This window comes from Felis catus, chromosome B4 (genome assembly GCF_018350175.1).
Source record: "Felis catus isolate Fca126 chromosome B4, F.catus_Fca126_mat1.0, whole genome shotgun sequence".
NCBI classification, from domain to species: Eukaryota; Metazoa; Chordata; class Mammalia; order Carnivora; family Felidae; genus Felis; species Felis catus.
The window spans coordinates 82,042,250-82,059,952 of NC_058374.1; the positions used below are offsets into that span (position 1 = coordinate 82,042,250).

The 17,703-nt window shown below is 38.8% G+C and overlaps 1 protein-coding gene and 1 pseudogene across 1 annotated transcript; both read left to right on the forward strand.

The window, feature by feature from the left end:
* The first annotated feature begins 201 nt into the window (after window positions 1–201).
* Window positions 202–1,140, forward strand: LOC101088007 (olfactory receptor 6C2-like). Its single transcript, XM_003988846.1, has one exon. It carries the CDS (start codon window positions 202–204, stop codon window positions 1,138–1,140), a length of 939 nt encoding a protein of 312 aa, XP_003988895.1.
* Window positions 1,141–13,884: 12,744 nt separating this feature from the next.
* Window positions 13,885–14,795, forward strand: LOC101088255 (annotated as a pseudogene).
* The last annotated feature ends 2,908 nt before the right edge of the window (window positions 14,796–17,703 follow it).

Consider the following 17,703-nt stretch of genomic DNA (forward strand, 5'->3'; position numbering starts at 1 on the left):
TAATTAGAGAGTTATAAGCACAAGATCCATATTGGATATTTCCTATAAATGTTCTCTCTGTTAACAAATTGATTATTAAGTAAAAGAAGAAAGTGCATGTGAGTAGGCTTGCCAGGATGTTTTCCTTCAGGTTCCAATACTAGCTTCTTATGATACTTCTCTCTCCAGGTGGAATCCCTCTTGACTTGGTGCAAGGCAGTGATGAGAAATTGCACAGCAGTAACAACATTCATCCTTCTGGGATTAACAGATGACCCCAAAATACAAGTTCTGCTTTTTGTATTTTTGTTTCTCACCTACATGTTGAGTGTGGCTGGAAACCTCATCATTATCACCCTCACACTTTTGGATTCCCATCTTAAAACTCCTATGTATCTTTTCCTCCGGAATTTCTCTTTCTTAGAAGTCTCATTCACCACTGTCTGTATTCCCAGATTCCTGTATATGATGACAACTGGAGACAATACTGTTACCTACAATGCTTGCGCCACCCAATTATTTTTTATTGTCCTCTTTGGAGCAACAGAATTTTTTCTCCTTGCTGCCATGTCGTATGACCGCTATGTGGCCATTTGTAAGCCCCTGCACTACACAACCATCATGAACAACAGAGTCTGTACTACCCTCATTCTCTGCTGTTGGTTCGCTGGCCTGTTAATCATCCTCCCACCTCTTGGCATGGGCCTCCAGCTGGAATTCTGTGACTCAAATGTGATTGATCATTTTGGTTGTGATGCATCTCCTATTTTGCAGATAACCTGCTCAGACACAGTGTTAATAGAGAGAATTGTTTTGAGTTTTGCTGTGCTGACACTCATTATTACTTTAGTGTGTGTAGTCCTCTCCTACACATACATCATTAAGACCATTCTACAATTCCCTTCTGCCCAACAAAGGAAAAAGGCCTTTTCCACCTGCTCTTCCCATATGATTGTGGTTTCCATCACTTATGGCAGCTGTATCTTCATCTACATCAAACCTTCAGCAAAGGAAGGGGTAGCTACTAATAAAGTAGTGTCTGTGCTCACTACTTCAGTTGCCCCTTTGCTTAACCCATTCATTTATACACTTCGAAACAAACAAGTGAAAGATGCCTTCAAAGACACAGTAAAACGGATTGTATTTCTCACCAAGAAGTAAGAGGCTATTGTTCTTTGAGGCTACATTGAATTAAGTTTGAATCCAAATAACCCATGAGCAACATTCATAAATTTGCCAAATAAATGGTTTAAGTTAACTAGATTCTTTCCTTTAAGCCAATTTACCTCAAAAATCTTCTGCCCATTCTGGAAATTTTTTGAGTGTACTGTATCCTGAAACATGATATGACTACAGAAGAAAAGAACAAGACTTCCAAGTACTGAATGTGTTCTACTGACATTGTCGTTGATGGTGTTTAAACATAAACTCGAGGAGAACAAGACTGGATTTAGGGATACAACAACTAAGTCCTGGTCAGATAACTTCTTCAATATCCAGACTTACATTATCCCTTGATTTAAGAAGAATGTTAGTGAGAGGTAGGCGAAATGGGTGAAGGGGGTCAAGTGTATGGTGGTGGGTAGTAATTAGACTGGTGGTGGTGATCCCTTCATAATGTATACAGATGTCAATTATAATGATATAGACCTGAAACTTATATAATGTTACATATCAACTTTACCTCAGTTTTTAAAAAAGATAAATGTTACAGATTAGGAGGCCTGATCAAAAATCAAAAATGTTACTAATTTGAGAAGGGGCATTTGGTTGCTTAGCATAAACTGACTACTGAAGATAAAATCCAAGTATCACGAAAAAAAAATAATAGAAAAAGGAGGAGACATGGGGGAGGGGCGAGTAACAGTTATTTAGGGACCTTGGACCAAATAGTTGGAATTCTTTCTCTTAAAGGGTAAAAAACAGTAATTGTGACAGTAAAGTTGTATGCTCTCATAGTACATATACAACCATTATCTATGTTTATTAAATATCATCCAGTTGCACAAATGTATTTTTTATTGTGTACCCTTTATTTTCAATTGTTCATACAAGGTAATGGCTATCATATTGAAAGGGCGGGCCTACGCCAGCCGACTCCATCTTGTTCTGTGTCCTTCACCTTGACCACACCTCCTCCCCTTGAGTAAACCCTCCCTCACCTGCCTAACAGGACTCGGACCCTTCCCCAGGACCCTTCCCCAGCCAATCGGCTGAGGCCATAGCCATTACCTCACCAACTGCCCCCAGGCCCCAATAAAACCTTTGTCCTTTTGAAACTCGCTCTTTTTCCCTGGTATCTCACCGCTGCGTCGGTGCAGGTTGGGGATTGAGCTCGAGCTAGCTCGAATAAAGGCTCTTTGCTTTTGCATCGGACTCGGCTCCCTAGTGGTCTTTGGGGATCATGAATTCTGGGCATAACAATATAAGTTTCTTTTACATTTCAAAAATATTCAGGGAAAATGGAACTCCATTCTCCAAGGCCTTTCTTCTTTTTTCATTTGAAATTTCTAAAAAGCCAACAAAATCCCACTAAGTGTTGCCTAACTTCCCTTCTGATAATTAATTTAAGCCTGAATCTATATGATGTATGTATTTACTTAATGGTTGGGTTGATCACTTCACCTGATATGTGAATTTTTTTTTTAATGTTTATTTATTTTTGAGACAGAGAGAGACAGAGCATGAACGGGGAGGGGCAGAAAGAGAGGGAGACACAGAATTTGAAACAGGCTGCAGGCTCTGAGCTGTCAGCACAGAGCCCGACGTGGGGCTCGAACTCACGGACCCTGAGATCATGATCTGAGCCGAAGTCGGACACTTAACCGACCAAGCCACCCAGGCGCCCTGATTTGTGAATCTTTAGCAAGCAAAGTTTGTATATGAATTTCATTGTTTGCTTTGAATGATAATGAAAAAAGTTAAGAATATTGTAGATTTGGGGCACCTGGGTGGTTCAGTAAGTTAAGCATCCGACTTCTGTTGTGGTCATGATCTCACAGTTCATGAGTTCAAGCCCCATGTCGGGCTCTGTGTTGACAGCTCAAAGTCTGGAGCCTGCTTCAGATTCTGTGTCTCCCTCCCTCCATCCTCCCTTCCCCCCACCCCCGCTCAAAAATAAATTAACATGAAGGAGAAGGAGGAGGAGGAGAGGAGGAGGAGGGGAAGGGGAAGGGGAAAGGGAAGGGGAAGGGGAAGGGGAAGAATATTGTAGATTGAAAAAAATACCCTGCCTAACTGCCTAACTTCCCATTTAAGAACCAAGTGCAGGGCTCCTGCGTGGCTCATTCAGATGAGCGTCTGACTTCAATTCAGGTGGTCATGATCTCACAATTCCTGAGTTCCAGCCCCGCGTCAGGCTCTGTGCTGACAGCTCAGAGCCTGGAGCCTGTTTCAGATTCTGTGTCTCCCTCTCTCTGCCCCTCCCCCACTCATGCTGTCTCTCTCTGTTAAAAATTAATAAACATTAAAAAAATTTTAATAAATAAACATTAAAAATTAAAAAAAAAAGAACCAAGTGCATCTGGATAGGTTCAATATTGGAAATTCAGTAGGTTCATGAAACAGATACTCTCCTCTTGTTCACTTACTCACTAAGAGGAAATGAAAAAGGGTTGCATTATATCAGGTCTTTGGAGCTGAGGGTAGTAAGTACATCAAACAAATGACGTCAGGGGCGCCTGGGTGGCGCAGTCGGTTAAGCGTCCGACTTCAGCTCAGGTCACGATCTCACGGTCCATGAGTTCGAGCCCCGCGTCGGCTGATGATGGCCCAGAGCCTGGAGCCTGTTTCCGATTCCGTGTCTCCCTCTCTCTCTGCCCCTCCCCCGTTCATGCTCTGTCTCTCTCTGTCCCAAAAATAAAATAAACGTTAAAAAAAAATTAAAAAAAAAAAAAAAAAAAATGACGTCATGCTTGGACCCAACTCTAGTTCCTAAACAAAGCTCAAATATTACCGAAATTGATCATGACTTTTCACTTTGCCCAGTTTGAATAATGAAAATATTCAGAACTTTCTTGAACTTAATTTTATGTGTAAGTTCCCTTCACATGGAAGGGGCACATTTTAGAGCCAGACTGCTCTCCCTCAGCTCTTCCTTCTAGATACCCATTTCAGTCACTCAGTATTATCAGTTTCTTCTATGAAAAATCCTTGTTTACATCTCAGAAAAAAGTTTCTTGTTTACATCTCATATTCCCATCATATTTCTAATCTAAAATTTTATCTCTCAACCAGAATTATCTTGACAACTGCCCAATGATATCCTATTTTTAATCTCTGTATTAGTCATCCTAAGCAATATTACAATACATAGTATCCTAAAACACTATTTTAATTAGTTTACTTCTTGCTTTAAATCTTCTAGAACCTTCTAGATCTTAGTTTTGAAATTCATTCTCTTAGCAGTCAGGAATTGCCAAAATCTATGTTCAACCGCACTAAATATTTGCTGCAATTCCTCAACATTAACCCTAATCCAAAATCTAAGCTTTTCACATGATAGTCACCTACATGAAATACCCTTAAATTTCCCCTATTCAAATCTATTTATACCCCATTCAAACATAAGTAATTTTTCAGAGCCCAGCTCAAATCCATCTTCTATTTCCCTCCTCTCATCCTTTCTTCCTCAAATGATTTCCCATTTGCATACACCCCATTCTTGTTAATTCCACATATTTTGTCATTATTCCCCAACTGGTTTGCATTGTTTATGTTCTATACGTTTAATCTTGTCTCTATAATTCTCCAAGAGCAAATACCTTTAACAAAGGAAGTATTTTAAAATTTTCTTAATAATAAATGCCAGTTTATCACTTCTATACTAGGTGTCAATTGTACAGATCTGACTGCCTAATCTGAACTCTTTTTATAAGAGGCCTCATATAGTTAAATAATACATGATAGTAGATGTTTTTAATATTTATACATTATTTCCTCAGAGTTTGACTTAACTTTGCTCCAACAATTCTAATGAAACCACATTCTCCCTTCCTGATTAGATACAATCTAATTTGGTATCACTTAATATCACTTAAACCTCACACTATAATTACTCATACTATTTCTTCTGCTTCCATCCAAGACCTGTCATCATTCTTTCATTTATTCATTCAACAATTACTGAGTAACTACTATGTGCCAGGTACTCTTTATGAACAGATAGGACAAAATTTCTGGCCTCATGGAAGTTGTATTCCACCCTCAAAAAGTAAAAAGATGATGCTTATATGTAAATAGGACCTCCAAAATTCACTCTTTCCCTTAGTCTCTAGAACCCTTCTTTAAGTATGGACTTCCTGGAAAATAAAAATAATCACATTGATGACATATGTCAAAGGAACAGAGAAAACAACTGAAAGAGCTTCCAATAGCCAAAATTGGAACAATTTAGTTAACAAAATAAATAAAAATTAGATAATAACCCAAAGTATAAAATAAATATCCAAGAATTCCTACTGATATAAATAAATGATTAAATTAATAAATAAGGGAGAAGAGATAAATCTTCTGTGCAGAAGTACTCCAAATAATTTATGTAGATACTCCATAACTTAACAGTGGAAAAACTGACAATCTCTTAGGCAATCTAGATCAATAGCAACCATCATGTCATGTTGACAGTATATCTACTTGACATGATGTGATAAAAATGCCACTTTACCTCTGTAGTCTTCTTCCCAATAGCATCAGACAAATTCCTATGGTGGGGAATCCTATAAAATATCTGACCAACAATCCTTACAACTGTCAAGGTCTTCAAATATAAGGAAAATCTGAGAAACTGTCACAGTCAAGAGGACCCTAAAGATAACATGACAACTAAATGGAATGTGGTATCCTAAATGGGATCCTGGAATCGAAAAAAGATATTGAAAGGTGAAAACTCAGAAAATATGAATAAACTATGGATTTCATTTAATAATAATATATCAATATTGGTTCATTAATTGTAACAAATACATCATATTTATGTTTGTGTATAATATTTATTTAAGATATTAATAATAGGGGAAACTGGACATATGATATATGGGAACCAGCTATATTACCTACTCAATTTTTCTGTAAATCTAAAACTGTTCTAAAAAAATAAGGTCTATTAAAAAATAAATATAATCCTTAAGTTAAATTACAACTATTTTCCATACTTTGGCTATTGTCGATAATGCTGCTATAAACATCAGTTGATGAATGGATAAAGAAGATGTGGTATACCATGGAGTATTACTTGGCAATCAAAAAGAATGAAATCTTGCCATTTGCAACTACATGGCTGGAACTAGAGGGTATTATGCTAAGCGAAATTAGTCAGAGAAAGACAAATATTATATGACTTCACTCATATGAGGACTTTAAGATACAAAACAGATGAACATAAGGGAAGGGAAGCAAAAATAATATAAAAACAGGGAGGGGGACAAAACATAAGAGACTCATAAATATGAAGAACAAATAGAGTGTTCCTGGAGGGATTGTGGGAGGGGGTATGGGCTAAATGGGTAAGGGGCATTAAGGAATCTACTCCTGAAATCATTTTTGCGTTATATGCTAACTAACTTGAATGTAAATTAAAAAATAAATAAATAGGGACACCTGGGTGGCTCAGTCGGTTAAGCGTCCGACTTCAGTTCAGGTCACGATCTCACAGTCCATGAGTTCGAGCCCCGCGTCGGCTGATGATGGCCCAGAGCCTGGAGCCTGCTTCCGATTCTGTGTCTCCCTCTCTCTCTGACCCCGCCCCCCCGTTCATGCTCTGCCTCTCTCTGTCTCAAAAATAAATAAACGTTAAAAAAAATTTTTTTTAATAAATAAATAAATAAATAAAATAAATAAATAAATAAAATATTTTTTTAAATGACAACTATTTTCTCCATGCTGGAAAAATGCACAGCTACTTAAATGATGGATTTGAAAGAAAATTTAAACATCTCTTTTACAGGCCATTCAACACAGGATGCCATTCTACACCATTGTTCCATTTCTCTCATTCTTTTCTTTAGCTTGCTGATGACCTGTGTTCAATCTCCTGTTGCAATTTCTTCACCATCTTCACCAATCTTTCTGGGATGACTTCTCTTAAACAGCTATTAAACTTTTGTTCTTGAAGATAGCAAAAAAGGATCTTTATTAGTCTCTCAGAACCAGGACCCCCAGGGAATGTATTGTTTGTCAGCACAATTGATCCCAAGTGGCTGCTCTGAAGAGAGAAAAATGTTTGTTACTTTGAATGTTAAAAAAAAAAAAAACCTAAAAAAAAAAAAAAAAAAAAGCTCCCAGAAAGCTAATGTCTCTTGCTCAAGTCATCATTTCTCCTAAGAGAAAAAGCTCTAGAAATTCTCTGGCCTCCAACACATGTTTTTTATACAATTTAGTAAATATTTGAGTATATGTATGTCCAACATTTTGCTATGCAATATACAAAATAAACAAAGTAAATCTACCCCAGGACAACAAAACAATATATAAAATATACAGCTGTGAAAAGTTAACAATACAAGAAACTGCACAAGCCAACATATATTGAAGTACACAGATCATGTGTACTTTGAATACAGAAGGGAGCTCCCTGTAGTCAAGCGAAATAGTAATTGCATTTCTGCTATTTACTATGTGTCAGGCATAATTCTAAGAAATATGTACAGTAATAACAGAATCTATTAAAACTCATATACTATATCTTATCATCAATATAGTATTATTATTATTATTATTATTACAACCACCATTATCATTCTTGTATTGCAAATAAGGGAACTCAGAAACAGACCCTAAAACACACAACTAATAGATAGAAAAACTGAGATCTGGGGGCACCTAGGTAGCTTCAACTCAGGTCATGATCTAACAGTTTGTGAGTTTAAGCCCACATTAGGCTCTCTGCTGTCAGCACAGAGCCCACTTTGGATCCTCTGTCCCCCTCTTTCTCTGCTCCTCCTCCACTCATGCCCTCTCTCTCTCAAAAATAAACATTTTTTTAAAAAACAATAAAAAAAAAAGCTGAGCTCTGAACCCAGGTAATCTGGATCCAGATTCCATAAATGACCAGAACACAATACTGTTATCCATTCTGGCAGGCCCTGTGAAGAGACAGAACTCTCTTTACACCCAGAAAAAGAACTAAAAAGGCAAAAAATTAAGCACAGAGCATTTCTTACATCATCATCAACAACAACAACAAAACCTGTATTAAACAAATTAATGAGAATATGTTTCAAAACTCTTGGGTAAATCTTTCTACCTCAGCAAAATCCCTAAGCAAAATGTTAAGGCAGATACAAAAATTAGAAATAATTAATGATATTTACTGATTGATTAATATGAAGTGAGAGGAAAGAAAAGTCTAAGTCACTTGTAGAGTTTAAATCTAGATGACTGGAGATTACAAGCACTGAGAGCGGGAAGATGGCGGCATAGGAGGACACTGGGCCCACCTCCTCCTGCTGATAGCTTAGATTCCACTCACATCTGCCTAAATAACCCAGAAAACCACCAGAAGACTAGCAGAACAGACTCTCTGGAGCCAAGTGTAGATGAGAGGCCTACGGAAGAGGGTAGGAAGGGCAGAGAGGCGGTGTGTGGTACACGCCATGCTACACAGCGGGAGGGAGCCCAGGCAGTGGAGGGGCAGCCCACTCAGCAAGAAAGAATCCCCAAGTCTGGCTTGCAAAAGCAGAGAGGCTGGACTGTGTGAGTTCTGACAGCTAGGGGGACTTAACATCTAGAATGTTAAAAGTGAACAGCTCTGCTCTCGGAGAGTGGGGAGGGCGAGAGGACACCAGGAGGGAGAGTTGCTGAGCCCAGGAACACAGAGCTCAGCTTGGTGGGGAACAAAGGCGCTGGCCAGCACCATCTCCCTCTCCCACTCCCCAGCCGAAATCCGAAAGGGAACCAGTTCCCCTCAACGAACTTGCTTACACCATGCAAACACCCAACGCTGTGCTTCTGTGGATCCATCCCTCCAATGGGTCTGCCTCCCTCCCGGTAATGCAGGGCCCCTCCCACAGGGGACCACTGATGGCAAAGCAAGCTAAGCCTGACCCTCCCGCCTCTGTGCACCTTGTGGATCCACCCTGCCTAATATGCCAGATCCCATCAAAGCAGCACCACAAGCCTGGCAGTGTGGAAGTAGCCCAGGCAGGGGCCACACCACTCCACAGTGAGTCCTGCTCCTGGGAGAGGGGAAGATAAGGTACACACCAGTCTGACTGTGGCCCCAGCAGTGGGCTGGGGACAGACATCAGGTCTGACTGCGGCCTGCCCACCAATGCAAGTTACTGTGCAGTACAGGGGAAGTGTTCTGCAGATTGGAGCCACCTCAGGGACTACCCAATATGACAAAATGGAAGAATTCTCCTCAAAAGAAACTCCAGGAATTAGCGATAGCTAACGAATTGGTCAAAAATGATTTAAGCAATATAACAGAAGAATAATAGTCACAAAATTAATCGCTGGGCTTGAAAAAAGTATAGAGGACAGCAGAGTATCTATTGCTACAGAGATCAAGGGACTAAGAAACAGTCATGAGGAGCTAAAAAATGCTATAAATGAGGTGCAAAATAAAATGGAGTTGACCACAGTTTGGATTGAAGAGGCAGAGGAGAGAATAGGTGAATTAGAAGATAAAATTATGGAAAAAGAGAAAGCTGAGAAAAAGAGAGATAAAAAAATCCAGGAGTATGAGGGGAGAATTGGAGAACTAAGTGATGCAATCAAAAGGAACAATATCCTTACAATCGGATTCAGGAGAGGAAGAGAGAGAGAGGGGATGAAGGTGTACTTGAAGAAATCATAGCTGAGAACTTCCCTGATCTGGGGAGGGAAAAAGGCATTGAAATCCAAGAGGCACAGAGAACTTCCTTCAGACGTAACTTGAATTGATCTTCTGCACGACATATCATAGTGAAACTGGCAACATACAAGGATAAAGAGAAAATTCTGAAAGCAGCTAGGGATAAACATGCTCTAACATAAAAAGGGAGACCGATAAGACTAGTGACAGACCTATCTACCGAAAGTTGGCAGGCCAGAAAGGAATGGCAGGAAATCTTCAATGTGATGAACAGAAAAAACGTGCAGCTGAGAATCCTTTATCCAGCAAGTCTGTCATTCAGAATAGAAGGAGAGATAAAGGTCTTCCCAAACAAACAAAAACTGAAGGAATTCATCACCACTAAACCAGCCCTATAAGAGATCCTAAGGGGGATTCTGTGAGTGAAATGTTGCAAGGACCACAAAGTACACAATGTTTATGTACACAATGGAATACTACGTGGCAATGAGAAGGAATGAAATATGGCCTTTTGTAGCAATGCAGATGGAACTGGAGAGTGTTAAGTGAAATAAGTCATACAGAGAAAGGCAGATACCATATGTTTTCACTCATATGTGGATCCTGAGAAACTTAACAGAAGACCATGGGGGAGGGGAAGGAAAAAAAAAAGTTAGAGAGGGAGGGAGCCATACCATAAGAGACTCTTAAAAACTGAGAACAAACTGAAGGTTGATGGGGGGTGGGTGATGGGTATTGAGGAGGGCACCTGTTGGGATGAGCACTGGGTGTTGTATGGAAACCAATTTGACAATAAATTTCATTTTAAAAAAAAGATTAATTATTTACTCTTAGGTACAGATGAAATAGCCTGGTGTAATTATGGGCGATTATGACAAAAAGTGACCATTTATCTTCCTGATGCCTAAAATTGCCTCAATACATTGAGGTCCTTAATTGAATATTTAAATCCTAAAATGTAAATAGATTGGTGATGTAAACTTTAGATTACACTTTAAGTATAATTAATCAATCAATGTCAAGGACAAAATGCCTGGTCTCATCCATCCAATAAAAACTTGCTGATTATCTGCTATGTTCCAGGCAAAGCTCTAGTCCTGGATCTACAGTGGTTTGCAAAATAGTTATGGTCTGTGTTCTCATGGAACTTGCCGTCAATTAGGGGATAGGGATAAAAAGTAAAAGAATCTATAATTACCAATTATACTCTAATTATACTCTAAATTAAATAAACATATCTTTTGTTTTAACAGTGGGGACAGAATATAAATAGGATTTCACAGGAAGGCATCTTTTTTTTTCAATATATGAAATTTATTGTCAAATTGGTTTCCATACAACACCCAGTGCTCATCCCAACAGGTGCCCTCCTCCAATACCCATCACCCACCCTCTCCTCCCTCCCACCCCCCATCAACCCTCAGTTTGTTCTCAGTTTTTAAGAGTCTCTTATGCTTTGGCTCTCTTCCATTCTAACCTCTTTTTTTTTTTCCTTCCCCTCCCCCATGGGTTTCTGTTAAGTTTCTCAGGATCCACATAAGAGTGAAAACATATGGTATCTGTCTTTCTCTGTATGGCTTATTTCACTTAGTATCACACTCTCCAGTTCCATCCATGTTGCTACAAAAGGCCATATTTCATTCTTTCTCATTGCCATATAGTATTCCATTGTGTATATAAACTACAATTTCTTCATCCATTCATCAGTTGATGGACATTTAGGCTCTTTCCATAATTTGGCTATTGTTGAGAGTGCTGCTATAAACATTGGGGTACAAGTGCCCTTATGCATTAGTACTCCTGTAACCCTTGGGTAAATTCCTAGCAGTGCTATTGCTGGGTCATAGGGTAGGTCTATTTTTAATTTTTTGAGGAACCTCCACACTGTTTTCCAGAGTGGCTGCACCAATTTGCATTCCCACCAACAGTGCAAGAGGGTTCCTGTTTCTCCACATCCTCGCCAGCATCTATAGTCTCCTGATTTGTTCATTTTAGCCACTCTGACTGGCGTGAGGTGATATCTGAGTGTGGTTTTGATTTGTATTTCCCTGATAAGGAGCGACGTTGAGCATCTTTTCATGTGCCTGTTGGCCATCCAGATGTCTTCTTTAGAGAAGTGTGTATTCATGTTTTCTGCCCATTTCTTCACTGGGTTATTTGCTTTTCAGGTGTGGACTTTGGTGAGCTCTTTATAGATTTTAAAGGGCTAGGGATACTAGCCCTTTGTCCGATATGTCATTTGCAAATATCTTTTCCCATTCCGTTGGTTGTCTTTTAGTTTTGTAGATTGTTTCCTTTGCTGTGCAGAAGCTTTTTATCTTCATAAAGACCCAGTAATTCATTTTTGCTTTTAATTCCCTTGCCTTTGGGGATGTGTCGAGTAAGAGATTGCTATGGCTGAGGTCAGAGAGGTCTTTTCCTGCTTTCTCCTCTAGGGTTTTGATGGTTTCCTGTCTCACATTCAGGTCCTTTATCCATTGTGAGTTTATTTTTGTGAATGGTGTTAGAAAGTGGTTTAGTTTCAACCTTCTGCATGTTGCTGTCCAGTTCTCCCAGCACCATTTGTTAGAGACTGTCTTTTTTCCATTGGATGTTCTTTCCTGCTTTGTCAAAGATGAGTTGGCCATACATTTGTGGGTCTAGTTCTGGGGTTTCTATTCTATTCCATTGGTCTATGTGTCTGTTTTTGTGCCAATACCATGCTACCTTGATGATTACAGCTTTGTAGTAGAGGCTAAAGTCTGGGATTGTGATGCCTCCTGCTTTGGTCTTCTTCTTCAAAATTACTTTGGCTATTCGGGGCCTTTTGTGGTTCCATATGAATTTTAGGATTGCTTGTTCTAGCTTTGAGAAGAATGCTGGTGCAATTTTGATTGGGATTGCATTGAATGTGTAGATAGCTTTGGGTAGTATTGACATTTTGACAATATTTATTCTTCCAATCCATGAGCAGGGAATGTCTTTCTATTTCTTTATATCTTCTTCAATTTCCTTCATAAGCTTTCTACAGTTTTCAGCATACAGATCTTTTACATCTTTGGTTAGATTTATTCCTAGGTATTTTATGCTTCTTGGTGCAATTGTGAATGGGATCAGTTTCTTTATTTGTCTTTCTGTTGCTTCATTAGGAAGGCATCTTTGAAAGGGTTATATTTAAGCTGGCACCTGAAAAATAAAATCCAGCCATTCAAGAATGCAATCAGAGCATTTCAAGAAGAGAGAAACCGTTGCAAAAGCCCTGGGATGGGAAAAACTTGACATCTTCAGGAAACTGAAGAAGACCAGTACAGCTGGTTAAGCAAGAGATGAATTAGAATTACACAGCCATGAGATCATGAAGGACCATATAAACCAAAGTAAGGAGTTTGAATTTTATCCCACAGGAAACGGAACCTTATTGAGTGGCTTTAAACACAGAAGGGGATCTCATGCATTTTTTCTTTAAGAAAGCTCTATGCCCAATGTGGGGCTTGAACTCATGACTCCAAGATCAAGAGTCACATGCTCTACTGGTTGAGCCAGCCAAGTACACCTCATGTATTGTTTTAATTCTTTAATGTCTACTTGCTTATTTTGAGAGGGGGTTGGGGGAGGGAGGAAAGAGAGAATCCCAGGTAGGCTCCATGCTGGCTGTCAGCCCAGAGCCCAAAGCAGGACTCAATCCCACGAACCTTGAGATCATGACCTAAACCAAAATCAAGAGTTGGACACTTAAACAGACTGAGCCACCCAGGTGCCCCATGTATTATTTTAAAAGATCATTCTGGTTCTATCTCTAGAATGGACTTGCAAGAGTGTTTTTGTGTAGTTCAGAAAGAGAAGAGAGCAGAAAGGCATAAAATACTTTAGATGAGAATTTGGATTACTACAGTGAGTAGAAAGCAGAGGCTGAAAGATTTAACTTCAGAACTTTAACCAGTCAACCCTGTTTGCCTCACATGGAACTAAGATGACAAGCATATCTTCATTAACAGGTGGCACATAAAATAAAATCCTGGCTTAGCTAACATTTTCAACTCAACCCGCTGCTAACTTGTGCTGACAGTATCTCTCTCAGATCTAATTTCTCTCTTATTTTTATATATAGACCAAGCCATAGTCAGGAATCTGTGATGAAAAATTATACAGCAATAACAACATTCATCCTGGTGGGACTAACAGATGACCCAAATCTACAGATTCTGCTTTTTATTTTTTTGTTTCTAATTTACTTGTTAAGTGTTGTAGGGAATCTGACCATCATCACTCTCACCTTAGTGGATTCCCACCTTAAAAGTCCCATGTATTTTTTCCTCTGGAATTTCTCCATCTTGGAAGTGTCATTTACAACTGTTTGTATTCCCAGATTCCTCTACACAATGGCATCTGAGGACAATAACGTTACCTACAGTGCATGTGCCACTCAATTATTTTTTGTTACTGTCTTGGGTGTAACTGAGTTTTTTCTCCTGACAGCCATGTCCTATGACTGCTATGTTGCCATCTGCAAACTCCTGCATTACATAACCTTCATGAATAACAGGGTCTGCATCAAGTTCCTGATTGGAACCTGCATCATTGCTCTGATCATTGTCATCCCACCATTTGGCATGGGCTTGAGCTCAAGTTTTGTGACTCCAATGTCATATATCACTTTGGCTATGATGCTACTTCCATCCTGAAGATTACCGGCTCAGACACAGAGTTTATAGAGCAATTTGTCTTGGTCCTGGCTGTGCTGACACTCATTTTCACCTTGGTGTGTGTAATTATGTCCTACACATACATCATCAGGACCATTCTCAGATTCCCTTCTGCCCAGCAAAGGAAAAAGGCTTTTTCTACTTGTTCTCCCCATATAATTGTGGTTTCTATTACTTATGGAAGATGCATCTTTATCTATATCAAACCTCATGCAAAAGAAGGGGTTGCTATTAATAAGCTGGTGTCAGTGCTTACCACCTCCATTGCCCCAGTGATGAATCCCTTCATTTATACTCTGAGGAACAAGCAAGTAGTACAAGCTTTCAAAGACATGATCTGAAAGGTTACATCTATCTCAAATAACTAAAGGACTAGTGAGGACAGAATGACAAATTATAGAAGAATTCTTGACCTCTGTTTTATTTTTCCCTAATTGTATATTGTTCATAGTTATATATATACAGCCCCATTCACCTAGTGCCCACTATTGATACACATATGAATTTTTTAGTTCAATCTATTCTGAGAAACACATGGGAATAATTCTGCAGTAAATATCTATAACAATACACCTGTTTTTATTTATAGGACTAAGAAATTTAGACAGCATCAATTACTATCATATGAGTGCTCGGCTACCCCTCTTGTACTGATATGTCCTGATCTGAGTGCCTAATTTCTTAGGAACATCAGTGATGAGAATCTAGGTCTAAAGGAATGACCCTGCTATCACTCTATTGGATAAAACTCATTACTCTGTCTCTCTCACTTTTCAGGGAGATATAAATGTAGGCTAAAATTTTCCTCTAAAACCATTTGCTTAAAAGTTGTACAACTTTTTATAAAAACCCAGCCTTTTTTCAAAATAGAATTTCATATTCTTATCATCTGTGTGTCTCTGTGTATGTCTGCGTGCATTCGTTTTCCTTTTTGGAATGTCATCTTAACAGGCTTAAAAAGATTAATGGGACAGATAAAATGTAAGTGACAGCTTAAACTTGCATTCTATTCTGTTATCCAAGTTATTCACTGTAATGATTTTTTTTTTACATTCAAAAACAATCCAATATCAAACACAAAAGCTTACAAAATTAACCAATGAATAAAGAATAATTTTTAAGTGCCCAGTTTTGGCCTTTCAAGTTGGTGCCTCTTCCCCACTACCCCTTTCTTTCATCATAATTTTCTACTGTTTATCTGATGCTCTAGGAAGACATACGCAGTACTAGGAATCAGAAAGTCCAAGTTGCAACTAGGCTTTTACTACCACCAATTCAGACACATCTTCTAACTTTCCTCATCCCTTTCAATGTCAGGAAGGGACAAAGTAGGGAGTAAGGTAGCTAGAAAACAGGCAAGAAATTCCAGGGATACTTAGGAGTAGAGGGATATTCCAAGCTGATTTACAAGACTAAGGTATATGGATCAGCAGTCTTGATGCCAGAGGTAAAGAATTAATGAGTCTTTTCTTATACTAAAAATTACATGAGGGGAAATGAATCTTCATTCCCTCAATCCTACTCACACTCTGTCCACTGGAAATCACTGGATACAGAAAATGCTTTTTAAAATAAAATGAGAAAGAAAGACTTGTGGGAATTCTGAGCAGTGGGCTAAGCAAAGCTTGATTATTAAATGAGATTAGCAAGCTAAAAGAGTAATTAAAGGACATATTTAGTTTGCTAAGGATAGATAAAAACAAAAGGTATAGCTGAAGATAATGATTTTTCTTATCTTTTTCACCAAACTTTGAGAATGAATAACCCCCTAACCATATGACATATTTGTTGTTATTATTTTATTAATTGATCTCTACTGCTCTAGACACTAGGCCCTCTCTTTCACTAAACACTAAACTCCATAAAGTCAAATATTGTGTTTACTTTTACTTATCAACTGTATTTTGAATGGAGTTAAATTTTACTCCATGCACCTCTTCCATTGAGCTGAAGATAGCCTCAGCCATTGTCCTCCTAACCCCAATCCAGGTAATACAAAGGTCCTTGGTCTTACCAAGGCCATGGAGAAGCTCTTCTAGGCAATAACCAAGAAAATATCCACTGGCCCCACCTGCATGTCCTTTCATGTCCACTAGCTCTTCTGTTTCCATGCCATGCTTGTAACTGGAAATCTTTGGGAAAGAAAGGGCCTAGGAATCTTAGGCCTAGGATCTAGTACCATGTAGTGAATCCCATTGAGTTGTAGCCACCAGGGAGGAATGCATAGGCTGCCTTCTATGTGGAGTACCCACAAAATCTATCTAGTCTTTTTTTAATCTTTGTACTATATTCTCAGTAGGTTCAGGCTTTCAGAAGTAAAAGTTATAAAACCCTTAATTATCTCAAAAGTTATCTTGCCACACACAATTCATCTTTCCACATCCTATCCAAGACTCTTCTCCACCCAGTACAGACACACAAGTCTTACCTCTGTGGTATTAGTGATTAGTGATTCTAAGACATAATTAAACTAGATCTTATCCATGTCAGTAGTAAGGTGGAGGAAAGAACACATAATTCAAGATTGTTATGGAAGTAAGAAAGTATATATTTAAAGTTCATAACACTTATTAGGTACTTCAAATGGTGAAAACACATGTGGAATGAAATAAGTTAAAGGAAAGAGAGGAATCCTTCCATATTCCTGCCATATGATTATGTGGCCTTTTCTGATTAATGACAGTTAAGTGTATCACATGGGCGCCACATAGTCCTCCCTGCTCCCTTTGTGTACAAGAAACTCTTGCTCAATCCCAGATGTACCACTTGCATCTTATGATGTACTGCTGTCAGGCCTGCTCAATATTATAACATGGTTGGTCTGTCCAAACTCAGTTCTTGATTGGTAATTCCAGAAGCATGACCACTTGCTATCCCATGGTCATATGCTCTGCACCTAGAAAGGCCCATTAGCACACCAGGAGTTTTTTTCAAAAAATGTGTAACTCTCCAGTGAAGATGGTTTAGCCTTGTCTCTCAGAACCCCACAAACCTTTGTTATGATTCTCACACTGAACCCAACATATGCTCTACATGGCATATTTTCTAGCTACTGAAGGCTTGATCTTTAATATTCTTTGCACTCTCACTATAAGAGATGGGAGCCTCTATGCAAGCTACCAGACAGGCCTTCAGGCTTTTCGAACACTTATTAATCATGCTCAGCTTTTTATTATCTTCTTCTAAAATGCCAATAGCACTTAGCAATAGCCATCCATATTAATTTTTCTCTTGTTGCATAACAAATTA

Bases quoted from the DNA above. Each gene is read 5' to 3' on its own strand.
- LOC101088007 (XM_003988846.1), top strand. From the start codon at position 202: ATGAGAAATTGCACAGCAGTAACAACATTCATCCTTCTGGGATTAACA.